The following is a 21982-nucleotide window of genomic DNA, read 5'->3' as shown; positions in this document are numbered from 1 at the left end:
GAAGATGCATGGAGGGGGGAGGGCCTTACTGGTTTGTTGTGGCTGAACCATTGTACGTTTTTTAGCCAATGCTTAGGCATTTATTTTTTCTTAACTTTCTCTGTCTCCCAAACCAACCATTGCTATTTTCTTTTTTTGTATCATGTAATGATTTTGGATTAAAATTAATATAAAAAACTTCATTATTAGTTTACAAATCTGAGGTAAGCGAAGCCATCAGATGATGCTGAAAATATCTGTCAAATGCAGCTCTATACCTGTTTGAAATTATAGCTTAGGCTTCATGTTGTGTTTGAGTGCATGACAGGAATGTCTTTTTATCATGAAAAATATTTTGTTTACTTTTGAGTAAAATTTTGACAGCAGATAAAGTACATCAGCAGTTTAAGGATTTGACAGTGCACTTAGTGTGGGATGGGAAGTTAAAAAAAAGTATTTGGTGCAATATGAAAAGCTTCATAGGAGAAAAAGTTTACGCAGAAAAATTGTTAAGTGTGTCATGGTGTTCACTGCACATATCAAAACCTGTCTGGTGTAGTGCTACACCCACTCCCAAGCAGTCGTATGTAGTTCCCACCAGGCAGTTGGTATTCCACGTTTTGAGTCAGAACACTGAGGATGCGGAGCTCCATTCACTACATGGACGTTCCACATTAAAAAGGCAGTCAGGCTGATGTGTTTGGCTCGCACGTGTCTCTTCGTATGCATGAAAGCAGTGTCCCACAGAAGTGCTGCTTCTTCAGGTCATAGACAGAAAACAGTAGCTGGAGGAATGAACCTGAATGAAGAAATGGAAAAAACAAGTGGAGCAAGTAGAGATTTGTGAAAGGTCTTGGGGAAGTTGCATTTTCTGGTTTGTATTGAAGCAATTGACTGTCCAAGGTAGTGAGTAAAAATAAGCAACTATTATTTTATAACCTCTCTCACTGCTTATCATTTTTTTCAACTTATGGATAAAAATGTAATTAAACCCAATGAAAATACAGAATTATGGCTTTGGTATAGTTACTATAGGAAGTTATTTGCAAAGTGTTATAGAAATACTCTGTTACATGCATGTTGAGAAGAGATTCGTTTCCTGAGCCTGGGGAGGCCTCTGGTACATATTTTCTATTTCATATGCTGAGATAAGACTTGATTATTTCCCTGGTTGTATTCTTGTCCCATGCACAGTTTCCAGCTATACTTTCTTAAAGATGGGTTGTCTGTAGCTGGAAAGAAGTTGTGTGTCTAGTGGTAGCTGTGTGCCATGTTCGGTCTTGGCCAGGTCCAGCACTACTGAGTGGTGTTCTTCTCTGTCTCCTTCTGGGTGCTTCCATAAATGGCTAAGAAAAACATACAAACCCTACTTTTGAGTAATTTTAAATCTCCAGTTTTTGGAGCAAATGATTACCATTTTGGTCATGTGAGTACTACAAACCAAAGCACCAGCTTGGGTACTACAAATGTCTACATTTAGGGGGAGTTGTGATCAGGAGTCTTCTTGGAGCCCTTGGAGCCCTGGAAACAGCAATGCTTGTTTTCTTCTGTACCTGTCTACCTCTGTGACCTAGGTACAGAAGGGCTAGTCATCATCATCATACATTTGTATTTGCATCATTCAATCCATAGTTACTGCAGCTCCATAGAGCTTCTATTTAGTGACAGCAGATGACATGGATTTTAGAGCAGGTTACTCTGAATCTTGAGGGGACAAGGAAGGCTACAACAGGTTCATACATTTTGAAAGGGAACAAGAAGCAAATCGGGATCCAGTGAATATGGGCTTTGAATAGGAAAATCCTTATGGTGATGTAGGGGGGATAGTTGTGCCTAAGTGTTTAGACCTGAGGCCAGAGCTTTGATTTTTCAGTGATAATGGGGAACACAAGGACTGCGTAAGGTACAGATAGATTAAATCCTAGTAGGGTGGTGTCCTGCAGGTTACAGTTTGAATCTGAGCCATATTAGCAGGAGTTAATCAGCTCCACCTTGAGACTTGACCAGACAAGTTGCTGGATTGGAATTGTGTAGGTAGTGTTGTGCCTCTGGTGTTTAAGAGAGAGGGGAGTTTTGTTTATGTGTGTTTATGTATGTGTGCTTTATGCCTCCACTGGGACCGCACCTCAAAGAGATAAGGAGCCCTTCTGACACACAAAGCAGCAGCAGCTGTCTCTTGGGTGGTTAAGATAAAGAACAAATATCAGAGCTGATACAATGCAATTAGTTTTCAGGCATTTCCCTGATTCCTCCTTTTCCCTCCTTTCCAGTGAAACACTTACTAATGAAGTCCCTTCTGAGCACTGCAGAAGTTGTTGAATTTGCCCAGTGGTCTGTGCTGGACTGCACAGCTTAGCTCTGCATGCAGGGAAGCTGCTGTGGTCCACATGGTTGTCCTCCTGTCCTAGGGCAAAACAGTTACTAGTTAGTTCAGATCTGTTTATGACAAATTTCTGCTGCTTGTTTTCACAAGACTCAGTAAAGGCAATCCCCATACCACCAGTCAGTTCTGGCCTCCTTGCCTTCGTCATCTCTTTGGGTAATTTTTCTTACTCTTTTCTGCTGGAGGACACTGAGGAGTCTGGAAGAGACCAAAGATGAAGATTTTTGTCACTCTGACCTCTCGAGAAAGTCACCTGCCTGATACAAAGCAGCAGTGTGGACAGTTATGATTTTTCATGTGAAATAAAAGTAATAGTAAAAAAAAAAAAAAAAAAAAAAAAAAAAAGTTTTATTCTTCACCTATAAAGAGTGACTAACTAGGAGAAGGGCATGGCAGGGTAATCCTGTAATCCTCTCCAGATTTCTACTAGGAGACATTTTGTCCTAAATATCAGCACAGTCATAGAAATAATGCAGAGTAATCAGTCTCATCTTCCCCCAGCCCCCATCCTTGCTCCTGGCTATTAGCAAATTAACAAAATTTTCCCAAGCTTTTGCATGAGACTTACTGTGTCATTACTTAAAAAAAAAAAAAAAAAAGGGCTGATCTCTGCCTCACTTTCTTATCATTCTCTATCTTCGCCCCCTTTGTTATTACCAATGAGTCATGCTTCACCTTTTCCTTAATCTACATCTCCCACATTCACTCCTCTGCTGGTTTTCCTGCCACCCCTCACTCCTGGAATGAATTCTCTGCTCCTTTGCATGAGAAACTTCTGTTTCCAAAACTGTATTTTAAATTCACATCTTACACCGGGTTGCATCCTATTGTCCCAGAAATAAAGATGGTCCTAATTTCCTCCCTGCCTGAGCACCACTGATAAAAAAATATCAGTGTTCTCCTTTTTTTGTTGTTTCCTAACAGTTCAGTACCATGCTTCCTGACAAGCCATTGGTAAAGGTGTGTTTGTGCTGATTATGAGGAAAAAAAAAAAGATTTGGCAATTGATATGCATAAAATAAAAATGCTGAATTCCTGGGGACAAATACTAGTTTTTAATTCTCAGCTTGTCTCATAAGTTAGATGCGAGTTTTCATCCTGGTAGTGAGCTTCAAAGGGATCAAAAGTCATGGAACAAACTATTTATTTTATCACGGTTAGGCTTGCTGCTGAAACTTAATTTGCAAGAACATTTGCTTCAATATGGCAGCAATACATGAGAAAATGATATAAATTCACTGTTCTAGGAATAAAGTGAAAGCAAGGAAAAAGCCAATGCCTGTGAGGAAGTTAAAGCCATGGATCACCAGCCTCTGAAAGCAGCTGGACTACATACACACCATTGGCAGTGATGCTAACAGTGTGCGTGAAATCACAGAATCACCTAGGTTGGAGGAGACCTCCAAGGTCACTGAGTCCAACCTCTGACCTAACACTAGCCAGTCCTCCACTAAACCATATCCCTAAGCTCTACATCTAAACGTCTTTTAAAGACCTCCAGGGATGGTGACTCCACCACTTTCCTGGGCAGCCCATTCCCATGCCTCACAACCCTTTTGGTTGAAGTTCTTCCTAACATCCAACCTAAACCTCCCCTGGCTCAACTTTAGCCCATTCCCCCTCATCCTGTCACCAGGCACGTGGGAGAATAGGCCAGCCCCGTTAGAACAGAACCAGTTTCAGAAGATGTGAGAATGGTTCTCCAAAGGCTTCGCTGAAACTGTTGTGGGATTCAGCTGATTTCATTGTAGTCCTTAGGCAGGAAAAACAGTTGTCACTTACTTAGGTACCTGTAGCATTAGTTAGTTAATCACTGTGAGATGCATCAAATGATGTTGAGAATATTTCAAGTTTTTGTCATGATTTCATTTGAACCATTTTGTAAAGAGTGCTGAAGCAGGGAACGTTTGTGTATGAAGTTCCATTTGTACAGTTAGTTTGGGTTGTTCCTCACCTTTTAGACTAAAAAAAAAAAAACACCTAAAAATCTGGCATCTGAAGCCAATTTGTGAGATTGTCTTCCAAGTGAGTGGATATATTCATTTCACATGCTGCTCCATGTTTCTTCATGACGCCGATAATCATGGACACGTTACTAGTATGAATGGACACATTAGTGCCACACACGCCTCGAGTTACGCAGTTCTTCCTCTACTGTATATCAGGCTTGGTCATCTGATGACCATTCCCCATCGTATGACCTGGGATGTTTTGTGCTGCATACAGTAGACAGCCGGGGAGGGAGCTTTAGCCTCCTAATCCTGCCTGGAAAATGCATCCTCAACCAGAAGTAGTGCTCCATGCAACTTGGAGTTTAATTGCAGAGAGTTCATTTCCAGGTACCTGATCTGACGATGATGGTTATTATTAGACTACAGTATTTGTTTTTGTCAGATCCATTTCCTGCCCTAGCCGTTTAAGCTGTCACCATGAAGGTAGGGAAATCATCAGCCTGGGACCTGGGAGGTTGGGATTTCTATGCCTGAGGGCAGCCATCTCCGTGCTTGGCTTGAAAGGACTGGGGAAATGCACATTCAGTGACCGATATATTCAGCACCAAGCAAGTTAATTTTACTTGGGTACTTAACATATCCCAGAGGAGTTAATATGAGCCTGGTGCCAGCTAGTCTGAGACTTCTTACATTCGGTTATGTCTCACTAAAGACATGAGAAATTCCAGTCATCAGTTAAGAGGCTGCTGAACTGATCAGATCTGGGACACTAACTCAGTTGGCCCTTCCTTGCTCCAAGATATGAAAGCCTGATTTTTCACAAATAACCGTCACTGAATGTTTTGTTAACATAAACTAAACAATTTGCTTTTTTTTTTCCTGTTCTCCTCAATCTGATTTTCAGAAAAGTCCAGAGTGTGTTAGCTTTGTTTTTCCAAACAAAACAAGAGCAAGAGAAGTTTCAGTCCAATCAGTTAAAACTTGACAGAGTTTTTAAATGCTCGCAAGGTCCTAACATGGCAGGAAACCATTGTTATTCTGCTTCTGGGCTGTCGTGTCCATAGCACAACAGTTTTTGTTCTGATGAGCTGGAGATGATCTTGTGATACCGATGCACAAGGCACATCTCACTTCTTGTTCTACAGAGAAAATAAAACTAGGGATGGAGCTGTTGAGGATTCAGGTTTGTATTGTTAGGCCAGTCCCACTTTCTAGGCTGGGAACATCACTCATCCCACAGATCAGGGTATGTATCCTTCCAGCCCACACATCACAGCAGTGCTTGTTTTCATCCCATTTGTCATTGCTCAGGGTAGAGGCAGCATTTCATGGCTGTGAAGGACTTTTTAACACTGACAGGCTGTGGAGGAATTACACCTGAGCTTTCTTTGCCTGGTAAAGACCCTGTTGCATGCATGTCCTGTAGCTACAGACACAGGGAAAATACGGGGACTTCATTTGTGTTCAGTCCTACCACACCCTGCTCCTCAAAACCAGCACTTGAATAAGAGAAATGAGGACTCTCAGCTGGTGCTTGAACATCTGCTGATGTCTGAAAGGCTTCAGAGTTGTATTCTGTGTAGAATACAGCCCTCTCAAGGGTTTACTCCAAAGCTAGACAGTTCTTAACAAACAAGGAAACTCTGATGGTCTTTCGTGTGCCTAAGCCTCCCTGCTGAGAATATCCATACATTTCTTCCAGTCAAATGTAGGTGCTCATTTCATTTAAAATGTGGTGATTTGTTTGTTTGTTTGTTTGTTTTATTCCTGTTTTTATTTTTAAGATGTAATCACTACTGTAGGATACTTTTAGGATGCATATAACACATTATATGGTGTGCTCCAAAAGCAGTTGGATCTGGCTTGCTGTGAACAATGGTACTGCTCTGGAGAAGTTAGTTTTGGCATGTACTTTTGAAATAAACCAAATCACAGAAGCACAGAGTGGTTGAGGTTGGAAGGGCCCTCTGGAGGTCATCTTGTCCAACCCCCTGCTCAAGCAGGGTCACCTATAGCACATTGCTCAGGCATTCTGCTGCCTAATATGCCCCTGAGTTTTATTGCAAATAAAGATGTGTGTGCTACATCAAAGCTAATTCTTGTTGCCATTTGAAAAGTTTCCATGCTTAACTGTCTCTTTTTGGGGCAATTAAACCAATCTTGTAGACAGCAGCCTCCTTCCTCCATGACTCATGCTATCATTGCTCCTCATCTCAGGTGCAAAATCTTGGGAAATGCATTTTTGACTATCTAAATGTATGACATCCACTGGTTTTTGCCTTATCTGCTATGACGGTAATATCTGCTGGAAATGCCAGCAAGTTGGTTAGGCAATATTTCCCAGCCCTGGTTTCATAGATTACTTTAATCAAACTGTTTGTTTAGCAGTTTTTAAAATTACCTTCTTAAAACAGTCCCTCTGGGCTTCTTCTACCTTACGTTGAATTTACTAATCTGTAGTTTCATTTAAAAAAAATATTAAAATATACATTTTACTTTCTTGCATGCTCAGGACTCTTTTAAAAAAAGTCAGAAAAAGTATAATGCTTGCTTTACCAGTTCCAGTGTTTGTGATTATTACTTGTGAAATGTATTGCTTTGTTTACTTCTAAGCAGATTTTTTATATTTATACACATGCACATATATGTGTGCATCGTTGTTCAGACTGCACTGTAATATTCACTTCAAGTCAGGCAAAAGTTTATCTTTTTTTCTTTATAGGTACACAAAGCATATATTGCTTAGCAGTTTGTTTACCTAACCCTTATTCTCATTTTCAGTCAGGCTTCTCTGTTTCTTGGCCCTGTTACCTCCTGCAAATATGCATGGGACAATCTTTACTGATGTTGGTTTTGTTTACTTTTGTATTCATTATTTAGTAGAAATTCTCTAGGTGTTGTAGAGGGTAAGTCCTGTTTTGAAGCTGGTCATGTAATTTTCAGAAATTTGCTAACTATTTTTTTTACAAACAGGAACAAATGAATGACAGAGGAATGTTTTGCAGGTTATGCCTCCTTGTCCAGGATGCCTATGGCATGTTCAGTGAAGTACAGCTGCAATCCCTCAGTTCTGCAGAGGACATTGAACAGTACTGCCGGAGGTGGGAAGGCAAATTCTGCTGTTTAGCTGGAATGAAAATTTTGCAAAGAACCACAAGAGGAAGGTGAGAAAGGTTCATGGAAGATTGTGTGGAGTGCTGTGGCAGGCAGAGGTGATCTGCCATTTTATTTATTTATGTGGTCAATATTCTTTGGAACAACTGAATCAGGCTTTGTTCAATTAAATGTCTTCACTGCCGTTTTCAGGACATCCAGTAGGTATCAGTTAGATCCTACAGTACTTGAACCAACCATACTCCTGAATCAGCATAAATAAACTGACACACAAATACACACTTAGCAGAGAAAAAATTCAGAATTGGTTTATACAATGTTTCATAAAATATGAGAGTTTTCTTCCTCTTCTGGAGATTCGAAGACTTAAAATACTAGTTCACCTCTTTCTCATTGCAGAGCTGTTTATTATAGTGTGTTTTTCTACAGTTATGTCTAGTCTGGGTTGAAGTTTCAAGCAAAGAATTTCCCTTGGTATATGAGAGCTTAATTCAGTTAGGCCTGTATGGTTTTGGAAGAACAGTTTAAGTTTCTTTAAACATACCCTCCTGCTCCCGCACTCCTCCCTCACCAAAAAAAAAAAAAAAAAAGAAAAAAAAAGGAAAAAAAAAAAGAAAAAAAAACACCTACCAAACCATAAAATCGTTCTTATTTTGGGATAAGATTTTTCACAGCCTTATAGAAAAATCCCTTCAAATTATTAGCAAATTGATATATAGTACTTCTCTAATTTTACTTATTCTGTGATTCCTTTTATATTCTTTACATGAAATAAAATGAAGGTTTTTTAATCAAGAAAAAAAAAACTTTAAATAGATAATTATCTTACAGAGTATCTTTCTATGGAAAGTGATATGTTATCCTCATGGGGAGCTATGTAAATATAATTAGATTGATTTAATTCTCAACATAATTATTCTGGTACAAACATCCTATCTAGATAAGCCTCTGGTATTAGAATGGCTATGATATTTCTGCTGACACTTTTTTCCTGTTGAAAAATGCTGTTTCATCAAAACCAGAATGTTTCACAGAAACATTATCTATTTTGGAGACAGTTTTGTTGGAAGATTTTTTTCAGGTCCAGAGGGAGTGAATACTCTCTCATTCTCATTTCATGAAAACTTTCAGAAAGTCTCATTTTTGTTTCACATTGGAACAAAAACAAATTTCAAAGCCTTGAAATGTTTAGCAAAATGGAATTGTTGTTTTCCATCCATCCCTATTCAGTATGCTTTTCTTTTTATGTACTTGCAGTGTTAATTTTCAGATCCTTTGGATTTCAAGCCTACTTGCATTTTTATGGATCTTTAATAACAAACACGTCTTCTTATTTAATTATTTTGTTGGCTTTTTTTTCAAGTTACATTTTTTCCAAACAAATTAAATAATGGCTTTGGAATTCTGGATACAAACGAAGTTTTACAACTGGCTGCTGGTGTTTCCAGTACTTGGCCTAGCTAATAAGAGACAGACTTCTTGTAATGTAAATTATGTTTCAAAGCAGCAGTAACTTACTTCTGGCTATTCTGAGGCCGATTAGAAGACACACTGCTGAAAATGCTGGTGGCTCAGCTGGAGCTGTGCTGGTGGTAACCCTGCTAGGAAACATTAAAAGAAAATGGCTAGCGTAGCTTCAGGGACAGTGCAGTGGTTAAAACGTGATTTCAATGTACAAGATGGGTGGGTGAGGGAATTGTTTAGGGATTTATTTCTTTCTTAATTGTTTCAGCCTAAGTTCTGCTTTATAACTTGTTATTACTTTTAAGTGTCAGGACACGTTTTGTGTCATTCTAGGTGTGATGGAAACCACAGTAAAGCCATAGCTGAAATGAATATAAGGGAGTGCTTATTCACACAGAGCATAATTAGGCAGTAGAACTTATTGCCACTGGATAAATGGGTTTCCAGAGCCAGTGGTATACCCAAGCACATGATAGGATATGCCTGTGAGTGCCCAACCTTGGCTTGCAGCACATGACTGAAGAAGAACTATGTGGTCTGCCCTGCAAGAAAGACTGCTGCCTTTTTTTTTTTTTTTTTTTTTTTCCAGAACACCAATTACATTTTGGAAGGAGATGGCTCTTAAACTGTTTGTTTCCTGGAGTCTCACAGTGGCTTTTAAAATGGATAAAAGGGAATAAAATATAGGAAATATGAGGGAAAAATCATGACTTTTTCTCTGCCCTGAAGCACATGATCTGGAGAAAGCCAACAATGGCTAATAAGATCCCATATTTGCATGTTGTCCCACAGTCACATGGACTGTAATCTCTCTTACACAGCACTTCCCCAGTCCCTCTGCGAGACAGGACATTTTCATTTATTAGGTACAAGAGGTTCTTGAGCTTTTTGTATCAGTGGAGAACTGCTATTGTTCAAAAAAAATTCCAGGCCATCATCCATCCTCATCATCAAGTATTTAATTTAAAGTACTATTTAACATCATTCCAGCAAATGTGATTTTAAGATCACTGTTGTAAGCTAAAGTTACATTCCAAGAACTGAAAATCTATAATAAAGGGTATTTTGCATCCAGGCAACAGCCTGGCTATAAACCTGACTTGATTTTTGGAACTGACCTGTACTGTAAGATGAGTAAGAGAAACCAAACCCTTTTCTCCTCCCGATACTAAAACATTAGTGTTCTAACAGAAAGTGGGAAATGAACGTATAGAACCACGTCCTGTCTTGACCAAGAATGACCCTGTGAAAAATAAGAATTACGGTAGCCTTACATTGAGAGAAACACTGTCAATGCTAAATACCCATGTGCTTTAACAAATACTAGGGAGATCAGCTCTAAAGAGTCATGAGATTGTTTGAAGGTCTTTCATTGCTTTAGATGGTTTTCAGAGCAAGCCCCAAACCCCACATAAAACACACTCCGCAGGCCATTGTTGCAAGAAGTCTTGCCCTTGGTATACGTAGAGGAAGTGGTGTTCCCCTTTGCTGTCCAGTTTCTGGCAATCCTGTCAGACAGATGAACATGGCTGAGTCATGGTGAAGTAGCCATGGTTTGTTCAGCCTCGTATTCACAGCGGTTCTTCCAGTCTGTTTTGAGGCTATTGAACAAGGTGGGTATCAGTGCTATTGCAGCTGAACTAACAGCACGTATGTGGTTCAGTGTCTGTTTCCTGACACCTTTTCTCTTCACCCTCTCATTTGTACTAGTCCCCTGTACGACTGTTGCTTGACCTGCACGCTAGTGTCAGCAGAACAGAGAGTTATGGTGGTGCAAAGAGAGAAGACTGAAAAAAGTTCATCTATCTACCCCTGGTCACGTTTGATCTTTAGGGGTGTATGCTCTCTCTTGTCCTCCCCCTGCCTCGTATGTCAGTCTTACAAATTTAGCCCCTTGAGAAAGAGGAAGTGAGATTTCTATGGTGTACTGCTAGAAACAGAAATATTGGTTAAAAATCAGTGCGCATTACAACAATATGTAACCTTCCTATTTCAGTAGATCCAGTTATTTTAGGATGTCCAGTATAACCAGTAACTAAATGGGTGCAATTAGATGCAGGGACTGAGCACTCACTAAAATGTCTTAGGAATAAAAAAAGCTGTAAATTGTCATACTGTGCTGCTTCCTACCAGAAATTGATTGCAATGAGCTGGGATAAACTTCGTAGTTAGATATCTATCAACAAAAATATTAGTTTTATGTTATTAGCCGTGATCAGTGTTCCACACAGAATAATTTGTTTTGATAATTTGTGTCTTTTCGCCTGATTTGCCAAGCACTGAGTTGTTTTACTGCTGAGTATAGCAGAGCTACCAGATTCTTCTCTTTGTTCATTTTTTTTTCCAAGGTAGAAAGATGAAAGGTGTCTCTTCAGCAGAACAGAAAAATTATACCAATTTAAAAATGGAAGGGTAGAGGGAGAAATGCTTTAATATGTAATTAACACAGAGTATCAGTGCCAAATTCATCCTTAAGTTAAAATAAATAAATAAATAAATAAAAGCTTAATGAATTTCAAAAAAAAAAGATTAAAAGATCTGAGTGCTACATGGGGATGGTGTAAAATCCACATTTGCACTGGATAGGGTAAAGTACTTTGAAGGATACATCAACTCCTACACTTTGGCACATGACTCCACCATTAATTCATGTCAAGTTGTTCCGTAAATTTTGCTCTAATATTTGCTGTTTCCCTTTTAAATAAGTAGACCCTGAGTACTGAGGTCATCCACCAGTGTTACACTTCACTGAAAAATTTCTGTGCTTTCAAGTAAAGTTGTCTTCCGTTGTTTGTCATTTTAAACTTTAAAATGTTAAGCACTGGGGTGTGAAATCTTCCTGTGTTGGTCCCAATCTGTAGTACTGGTTACTATTTAGCTTGAGAGTTTTCTTTCCTTTTTTCCCCTCTTTATTTTTATATATTTTTTAATTTCAGTCCCATAATTCTCTTCCTGTATCAATCAGCTTTTTCCTCTATTCTTCACTGTATGCTTTCTCTTCTATTTTGCTTTACACTCAGAAAAGAGAGGACCACTGCTAACTGCTCTAAAGGAAAGCATTTCAACTGCTGGACGTTGACAGGAAATGTAATAGTAAGACAGAGCAAGGAAATCATAACTTCCTTCCTTTCATTTTCCCTCCTCCAAAAAGACTGCCATCTAAAAGAGCCACCCACATCTCTGAGGTTTTGAAGTCCTGAAACACTTCAGTAATTGCTGTGGTTAAAGGTTGAGTTCCATTTAAAGCATAATTTAAGTAATTACATTAAAGTGTTGAATATTTATATGCATTTCTAAATTGCTTTTAAGGACTGTTTTTGTGTCAGAATTTAAGGGTTTTTTCTTCAATTTTCTTCTCTTTAGCAAGCACTGACTGCTGCTTAGATCTTCAGTGCTTCTATCATGAGGCCGTTCAGTAAGCAGCACTGTAGAATGAAATGGGCTTATTCATATTGTGTCAAAACTACTTTTATGTTAGCTTTTTAGTGTTTTAATGTAGCATGAGTAAGTTCTAAATTAATAAAGAAGACAGAGTTATTAAAGTATGTTTTTTTTTTTCAACAAAATAATGTCATATATCTAAAAACCCTCAGTTTTTGACTGAGATATTTTGACTGAGGTGCTGTTTTAATAGGTTCTGATTTTTTTCTTTATGTTTTTGATGCCTGTATTACTCAAGTCTGAGAAAATACAGCATTGCACAGCAAGATCTTAATAGGTAAATGAGACATAGAACTGGCCTACAGCACCAGCTTTGTATTTGGATTGCTTGTCTTCTGATAGTTCAGGCTTATGCAGTGTAGGGGATTATTACTGAATTTCTTTCTAGTGTTGAGCAAAGAGATGATTTACAGAGAGCTATGAATTGCTCTATTTTTGAGTTCTTAATATTGAGACTGCAAACATATTTGTCTGAAACTGTCAAAAGAAAATTATTTGGGTTTAGACTAAAATTGGAAGAGTAGGAGAGGAGGAAACAGAGAAGTGCTAAGTCATGAGAGCCTGGAGCAAAGCTGTGGAAGATGTTGGAGGAGAATCTTGGTCTTCCTTCTGCTCCTCTACTGCAAACCTTACTCAGCCTTTTTTCTTTCCCAGTTACAGACATTGTTTTCTTTCTTAAACTTTATTTGATATTTCTGATATTTTCTCTGTCATTTTTCCCCCAACTTGTGGTATGATTATTAAAATGTAAAAATCCCCCAAACTGTGATCAAAAACCATAGCAGCATAGCTGTACTGTTAAAAAGTTGAGTCAGGTATGCCACACACACAGATCCTGGACCAGAACTGTAGATGAAACTTCATGCTTGTGAGAGAACAAGGACTTTTCTCTTCAATTTGTATGTTTTTTATCAAAAAATCAGAGAGCAAATGTGCATATTTTATTATTATCAGTCATTGTCTTTCAGTATTTTTTCTACCAGGTAGTGTAAGATGATTTGTTAATAGGTCAAGATTAATTTCTGCACGTGCTGCATGTAGGTTTTGCATTTTCTCAGGCCTGTATTTAGCCTATTTAACACTACGAAATCTTTTGAATTTTCTGATTGCTCTCTGGGTACATAGCAGGCAGTTTGCATTTGTGGATACACAGAAAAGACATACCGCAGTTCAGCAAGCACAGTCTCAGTTGAGAGGAATGCCTTTCATGCATATTGGATAATAAAAATAATCAAGTATACTACGAATAATTACTTTGCATGTGATGTATACATGCATGTGTCTCTGTGTATGTAACAGTATCATTGTATATAAGCAAAGCCTGCAGAATTTACAGGAAGGATTTACAGAAGAGAAGGATACCTGTATGTATAGGAATGTCTGTCCTAAGTTCATACTTCTACAAAAGTCAATACTATAAAACTTTATTAAAGTTACTGGTGATTTTGCTATATTTTTGCTATACTGTTTTTTTGTTTTTGTTCTTTGGTGGTGGTGATAAACAGTGGATGGAAACATATTTAGTATGGGTCATTTTTTTTATGTTTTTTTTTTGCCAAACACAATACCAAACATAAATCTGTTATTTAGAATCTGGTAGGTGACTTCTGTCCTCCTGGGATGAATTTAGTCTTTTTTCCTTTTTTTTCTTTTTTTCCAAAGGAAGGTTATAGAATACAGCAGTGGAGTCCTTGTCTCTTAAGTAATAAAAATGCTATTAATTAAAATACCTTAGTATTTTAATGGTTAAAAATATTTTTTTTATCCTTGTGCCTGGTTCTTTTCATGCCTTACTGTACTTTCCCTTTTTTTAGAAGTATGTCCTTTTGTCATCAAAATTATTTTATATATATTTTTTAAAATAGTGCCTAGTAGTTACTCTCACAGAGCTAAATCATTAAGTTTTTATTTTGTCTTCTGTTATGAGAAAGGCTCTTTGTGCACGTCGGGGCTAACCGAGCCCCTTCACTGAAGCACAGAGCCAGCTGTTCATGTCTTGTCCTAACTCTATAGCTGAAGAAGGATACACATATTGGATAAAATACGCCCATTGTTCAAGTCAGATTGAAGTGGGATTTGAGTGCTGCATGGCCAATAAAGAGAATGGATTTTTTCTTTCTGGGAGGATAATGATTTTCTGCAGAGGAGGACACAATGTCTTGCCATTTCTCTGCTGTGGTTGCCCCCCTCGCTCCCCCTTCTGTTAAGTCAAAGTCCATAAATGTAAAGAGTTAACTCTCCTGGAGGCATGCAAATGGGAGAAGCAAGGGGGGAGCTCCTCAGGGATCACCCTGTCTGATACCTCCCCTGGCACATCAGTGACAGCTCCAGGACTTCCCTGTCCACACAGGAGGCTCCCCACGTCCCCACACAATGTGATCGGGAACTCGCAAATTCCTTGGGTGGCAAATGTCCTTGTGGTTTGCCTGACTGGAGTCAAAGAAAAGGATGAATCCAAGATGTGCAGGAGACACTCTCTTCTGGGAGACGCTGCTCATCTGCCTGTTTGTAAACAAATGCTGTAATTTAGTAATAATTAAGTGCTCCTAGTTCAAGCAATTGGTGAGCTTCTCCAAAAGGGCACAAGTAATTGAAGACAGTGTACCATGTGTTGTAGGTATTCTGATATGGGGTTGCAAGCTAGAAGAGAGTTGGACATCAAAAGACAACTTCATGTTCCTTATGCAAACTTAAAAATCCCTGAGAGATCAATGTAAGGTCTGTGCGGAGATGTAATTATATCTGAACTGCAACAACATAGCTTCTTTGCCCTAAGTTGATAATGATAAATACATAATCTCTGAGTACACAGACACAAACACAAACAGAGTTTGTGGTATGTTAATAAATGTATTCTGCCCTCGCCCTTCTGCTTACTGTTGCATGAGGAATGCCACCTGTGTAGCTGCTGTAGTTGTACAGAAGGCGACTCTGTTTTTGTAACTCTCCTTCTTTGTGTCCCAATGAACAAGGCCAGTTTGCTTCACTGAGCATTGGCCCTCCTGCAACTGTAGAGATACCAGTCTGTGTGATACAAGACGTTGCCATACCAAGGAGTCAAGAAGTGGCCATTTTCATCTAAAATCCCTTTAATGCCTAAGAAGTGTTGCTTTGTATGTTGTGATGTTCTGTTAAAAACAAGACACAAACCTTCAGCCAAGGATGCCATATAAGTCAGGAAGTCCGCTTTTGTACAAGGGCAGCACGTTTGTATTTCTGGTCTGTTCGTTAGCATGAGGAGCACAACTACAGATAGCAACATCATCATTTTAATCTGCCAGTTTGTTACCCAAATCTTGAACCAAAAGCTTTATTCCACAATGTCCAGTCTTGTGGACTGAATATCCACTCAGTCTCAGACATTTACATCTGTAAAACTTCTTACAGTGTTGGTCCATAGGCATCAAAGTGGAAAGAAGCTCACTGCCTATAGATACCCAAGGCATAAGCACTTAAGGATCAAAAGAAGAACAAGGGAAATACAGAAATAGATAAATTTAAGCAGAAGTGAGATAAAAGCAGAACTTTAAAGATCTTCCACGAGTCCTTGAAGAGAAGCAGCATATTGCAACATGCTTCAGACCAGTACAAGAGTATGCCTTTTATTTCTTCTAGGCGTTTTTGTTTAGAGGCTAAGATTAGCTTTAGCAAGTTTTGGACTTGCTAAAACAGAACTGTTTCAGAAGTAGTGGCTTTCGTAACTGGAGGGACAGGCAACTTGTTCTCAGAGGCAATGTGGGGTTAAAATCCAGATCTCTGTGCTTTGCCTGTGCAGAACATGCACAGAGAACTAGGACAAGATAACTGAGAGCTTTAACTCAGAAATGCACACCTCTTCAAGTTGGTTATCTGCGGCTATTTCCCCTCCCTCAGCTATTTTCTTGGCCTCTCCCATAGATGTTTCTGCTTTTACTGCGCAATGACGCATCAACTGACAAGCCAGACACCGAACTGCTGCAAATTACAGCTTGGCATGCTAAAGCTGAAGAGTTTGCAGCAGTTCACCTTCATATGCTGGGCTGTTAATCCTATGTCTGTTTCTAAATTGAAGGTGGAAAACTTGAAAAAGAAATAAATAAAAATCATAACCAAGTGAACAGCTGTGTAAAAAGGAGACAGTTCTCTGCACGTTGGTACTCCAAGGCCTGGGTGTGTTTCAGATCTGTTTCTCTGCTCATATCTGATAATTGATAACTTTCCTGATTGCAGTGGCAATCAGAAGTTAGAGAAAAGCAAGAACGAAAAATGTTAGAAGCAAAACATGTTGTTCAATCTACCAGTTAAAATAGTTTAAAGTAATTTTTTTAAAGAGGTTGACCGTGTCCTTCCCCAGCTAGCATTTACTTGTTCTCCTGGATTTTATCATGTAGCAGGCTGTTCATGGCAAAGCATTAAGTATGACTTGCTTGTCGCTGAATGTGATGCATCCCTCTCCACCCTGCAGCAGAAATGATGGAGATTTAATTAGACCAAATCAAAAGCAGCTTCTAGAAAACAAATATGATTTAAAATTGTTTTCATAATCATGCAATGGTATAAATTATATTTCTTAATGAGTCTTTTTAATGTAGCATATAACAGGGAGAAGCATTCTAAACTTGATTTTATTGTTTTTTTTGAAGGGCATTAGGACTTTTTAGCCTGATTGACAGCTTATGGCCTCCAGTAGTGCCTGTAAAAGTTCCTGGACAAAGTCAAGACCCTGAAATGGTAAGTCATGTTATTGTGGAAATGTGTTTTTTCACTCACGATTACTATTTTTCTTAGTAGTGTAATCAGATTTATTTTGGGTATCAGATTCTCGCCCTCTCTTTATTTAGCTATTGAGTGTTGTTTTACTGGTTCTAAGCTAACCTGAGGCACTCTGGATCAGCAGCTTCTTTCCAAAACGATGCAGCTGGTGTTCTCTTAATCCTCTAGAGCTAGGGTGATAGAATGGCCAGACAAATTACTCCTCCTCTCCTTTCTTTGCAGGAGGAAAGAGATATTAGCTGGCTCCATGCTATCTGAGAAATCTATATACAGTGATACTAACTCATTCTTTTGAAGCTCTTTTCTGGAGATTAATTCCAGTGAAAATAGACTGACTGCTGGAATTAGGTCTCATACTAGGTAGGGTGCTTCTGGCTGACAGTTGTCCCATGTGAAGACAGTCAACAGATGAACACAAAAATAAACTAATAGAAAATAATTAATGTTTTTGTGATTTTGGGAGGTGGTGGAAGTTCCTAATGTGAGGTATTGAAAAGAATAAGAAGTATGTTACTGTACATTTGCAAATCTAAAATTGCATATATTTAATTTTCATTTAATTAGCTTTTGTATTTGAAAAGGAGTCATGTCATATTGAGTGGCATTTTGGTAAAACGAGGTCATTTGAGAAGTTTCTTGGTGACCAAGTACTTGTGCTGTCCTGCTGTTCTTGTATAGCTGTTCTTGGGGGAAGAAGTTTGTGGTATTAAAAATCTGTGTTAGAGCCTAGAGGAGTCAATCAGGATGCAAGTTCTCATAAAGCAGAAAAAGCTGGAAATAAACAAGTTTCAAAAGCAGAGGACATAAAAGGTGGATATTGCAAGTTGTTTCTAGTTATTTCTAAAGTCTGAGAATGTTTTCGCTGCAGTGTACAGTGTTCTTCGGATTGTACAGGGATTTATGTTGAATAATAAAAAGTTCAGACCTTGGTTGTAAACCAAGACTGAAACTGAGTGAAACCGCTGTTGTCTCCTTGGTTCTCCCTTTCATATAGACGTTTCAGAAGTCTTAGAGGAGTGGGTTGTTTTGTGTGTTACTGTGGACAACAGAATAGGAATATCCACCAATGGATCAAAGCTCGTAAATGTTCTTCAGCATTGTTATCACTTTCATTTGTTCTCCATTTTCTCTGTTTTATTAGCAATCTAGAAATGGAGGAAACTTTCCATAATAATTCAATTTACACCCTGTCATGGCTTTGAAATACTAATTCATTCTACAGAGTATCAAGCATATTCTACTGCTGCAGGTTTTTGGCAGAATGCAGGTTTTTTAGGTGCAATACATTTTTTGTGGCACAAGCAGTATAGCTTTACACACAGTTTTATGGAAGCACATATAAGCATAAATAAATAATACTGCCAACACATTGAAAAAGTTGCTTGGGAAGAAGAGATCTGTGACACTGATTTCTTTTTAGCCATATGTGCCTTCAGGTACCTTTTCAGTGCCATTAGTGGCAAACAAGAATATGGGTTGATGTCTTTTTTTTTCCCTTATGCAACTTTTTTTAAAATGAGTGGGCAGCTGTCTTTAGTAGATTCATATTTCTCATATTAAATTAAACACTTTATTAACTATAAACATTGCTAGAAGAATATTTACCAGATCAAAAATAAAAATGATTTTCTAGCAGGGTCTTTTATTTCTCAGAAGCCTTTCTCTGTCTTTGAGTGGAGATCGATAAAGTTGTTACGTCACAATACTTTTTAAGGGGGGGGGGACAGAAAAATCTGGCATAACACAAGAAGAGCAGTTCTTGTAGTTGTTGAGTTCCTGTTCTTCATTATCTCCTTGTGCTGTCCTGGATTTAATTTGGCAGCTTTAAAAGTTCTTCATCTGTTTACTATCACAAAAACCCACCCACATGCAAAAGTCCCCAAATCTCAGAAAAGTTATGGATGTTAAAAAAATAAATAATCAGGGTACTCCTACCATGTAATAAAAAAATACAAAAACAACAATCACCACCTTGGAGTAGCTGCAGTGTTTGCCAAGTGTGCCAAATCATGAGATGTTTTTATGATGAGGATCAATGTCAGATTATGGAAAGAATGATACACACAAGCTGATTTCACTTATAACTTGTGAATGTTGCTTTATTAACTCAGCTCCTACTTCAGAGGGTCATTATTTTATTTTCCCATCACTCTTAAAATGTAAATTGTGTGGTTCATTTTGGCTATTATTATAAAACCTGACTGGCCAGATTGAAGTGCCTTTTTTAATGTCACATTTCTTTTCCTTTTTTTTTTTTTTTTTTTTTTTTTTTAATAGATGACAACTAATCTTCCTCCTCCCAGCTTCTGTTACATTCTTACTGTTCAGTCTGGTGAAATACATGTGGAAGTGGATGAGGAAGAGCAGATTTCTAATTTGTACCAGCCACCAGCTGTTCATGGTCTAAAGGAAATTCTTCAGGTAGGCTGCTTTAAAAGTCTGATGACAAATGCTTTGTACCACTGAATTTCTGCTTGTCTCATTCCCTGTTTTTGTACCATTATTTTCAGATCGATGGTTGTAATGAACGTTGTAGCTTTTGGGCACGAGTGCTATACCTGAGGCTGCAGGTAATCTTTTCACTTAGTGAAGAAATCAACATAAAATCAACTTAATGATGTGTGAAAGGCCAGCATTTATCTTGTTTAGGGGAAAGAAAAACTTCCTGTATCATCTTCAAGAGCTATTTGTGCAGAATTATCACCAGGTCTAAAATGCTTGTGAATGGGTAAGAAGGACTGCATCTTACTGCAGTTGAAGCTGCATGGTTTCAATCCCATTTGCTCTAGAAGCTGAACTATACTTGAATAACTTGCTATCTAGCTAGAGATAATGTTTCACTGTAGTAAGGAAGCTTACAGACAGTTGAGACTTGCAATGAAAATCAATGTACTGTCCTTAGATACATAGCAAGAAGTTCCCAGTCAGCAGAATGGGGATAGAATTGAACAGATGACAGTTATATAAAAAATCAGTTTTGCTCTCTGCATGCAAGTGGGTGGACTATTTTTGTTGACTTCAATAGAAGCCCCTCAGGCAAATTTGGCTTTTATGGTCCAGCTAGTAGAAAGGAGGAACTCTTAGGTAAATACATCTGCCATCCATACTGTGTTGGAAAGCTTATAATTATGTTTTATTTATTTGTTTCTGAATGATGCTACAATTTTCTTTCAAAGTGTTGCTAACTCCCTCAGTAGTTAAAGGAATTTTTTGTTGCTGATTTATTTATTTTTTCCTGGCGACTGGATCCTCAGTACAGCCAGCCCTGAATTCTGGTGGAGAATAATTTGCAATTGTCCATCAGCTCCACAAGAAACAAGTGTGAATCAAAGCATATGGACCAAAGACAAAGAAATTCCAGAACGGCCAGCAAAATAGCTGGGGATGCTTCCCACCAGCGTGAGACATAAATTTAGTTTGGTCTTGTCCTCTTGCTTCAAAAGCCAATGCGTTGTGATTTGATTTTGGGGCGGGCAGTACTTTTAGCTCCTGTGATGAGGGGTATCTCTTGTCACTCAGCCGTGTTTTCTCTGCTGTGCGCATGCAGAGTATTTACCAACATGACAGCAAAGCATTTGCAAACGTGGGAAGTTATGTCTACCTTGATAGGACCTTCAGGCTGCTAACAGAAAGATGGGCACGTACATGTGTGGACTTCTGTTTCCAAGCAGCCTGTTCAATTTAAATAAATAAATTACAGACTGGTGGTATCCTACCCAAGCATTTTTATATTTAGGTACATCTACCTATGTCTGAGACACCAGGGTTCATCAATATTCTTGTGTAGAATCACTTCATCACTCCACTAGAGGGAAGATGAAGTATGCAGGAACAGTTGTGACTTTGAAGAGTGGAAGCTTATCTAACACGAAAAAAAGTCTGTAATTTCTTCTTGCTACTAGGAAGTTTACTGGGTATTTTTCATTTAGTGAACAGTAAGCACTAGATTTTCATGAGTGAATATGACTGCTCATGATTTTTTTGAAAGTAATATTGGAAATCAATAGCAATCTTCTTTTTTCTGTAATACTGCTGGGTAACACTTCTAGAAACATAAAAAGCATTTACCTGCTGTTAGTGTATCACTTTCCTAATCCTTCCAGAAGAAGGTCGTGAACAGCAGCTTGTTTACTGCAGTTACCTTCGCCAAGAGGATTTATCCTTCATGTGCAAAATCATCAAGTTATAATACGTGAACTAGGGACTACAATTTGCTTCATTTAGCAGGTCTGTTATTATTAGGTAATCTGCTACAGGAGTTAAGTCAAAAGTACTTTAAAAATAATATTTATTCTACGTAGCAAGAGTATTCTGAGATGCTTCGTTTGTGTGAAGGAGGAATGGAAATACGCTTTTATTATTACTCAGAATCTGTACTGTGGTACAGAAGGAATATGAGGAAATATATTCCATCTGTGGTTAAGGAGCTGTCCTTCCTTATAACTCAATCCTGCTGCTATTTGTCTGTTGTGTCCTTTCTGTTCAGAACAAATTGTCACACACAGCAAGATGATGATTTTATACTAACTTGTGATTTTTTGCTGTTATTATTATTTACTTTTTGGATGACTCTTCTGAAAGCCAGCTTTTAACGTGTTAGGAATTCTCAGGGGACAGCTGCAAAAAATCTTTCTTTTGAAGATATTTTAATGGTATCTGTACGGAGGAGGTACTCAAATGCATACAGTTATGAGGAAAAGAAAAAATGTAAATGCAATTGCCAGCATATATTAAGGCAGGACCATAATATATGAGTTACAAGTTTTACCAGCCATTATTTCTAATTACTGCATTTGTTCTAAGAGCTGCTAGCATGAACAAAAAGTTAATTTTAGCCTGGTTAACACTTTCAGGGTTTGAACACAACTGAAGACAAAAAGTTGGGGTTCTTATTGCA

General features: G+C 38.3%; 1 protein-coding gene across 5 annotated transcripts in view; it reads left to right on the top strand.

Annotated features, from left to right (window-relative positions):
- The window catches only part of SPIDR (scaffold protein involved in DNA repair), a 200983-nt gene that overhangs the window by 166428 nt on the left and 12573 nt on the right, over positions 1 to 21982 (top strand). For 3 of the 5 annotated variants that reach the window (XR_014690366.1, XM_084511318.1, XM_084511316.1), the window contains exons 11-14: positions 7320 to 7478; positions 16956 to 17043; positions 19363 to 19506; positions 19596 to 19655. Coding sequence is in view for 4 of the 5 variants with exons in the window: in XM_084511318.1 (XP_084367444.1) it covers positions 7320 to 7478; positions 16956 to 17043; positions 19363 to 19506; positions 19596 to 19655 (451 nt within the window). In the remaining variant the exon portion in view is untranslated. The remainder of the gene's footprint in view (positions 1 to 7319; positions 7479 to 16955; positions 17044 to 19362; positions 19507 to 19595; positions 19656 to 21982) is intronic. The other 2 variants (XM_084511319.1, XM_084511317.1) reach the window with 1 other exon arrangement.

This window comes from Aythya ferina (genome assembly GCF_964211825.1).
Source record: "Aythya ferina genome assembly, chromosome: 2".
Classification (NCBI taxonomy): domain Eukaryota; kingdom Metazoa; phylum Chordata; class Aves; order Anseriformes; family Anatidae; genus Aythya; species Aythya ferina.
This window is presented reverse-complemented; position numbering and strand designations above follow the sequence as displayed.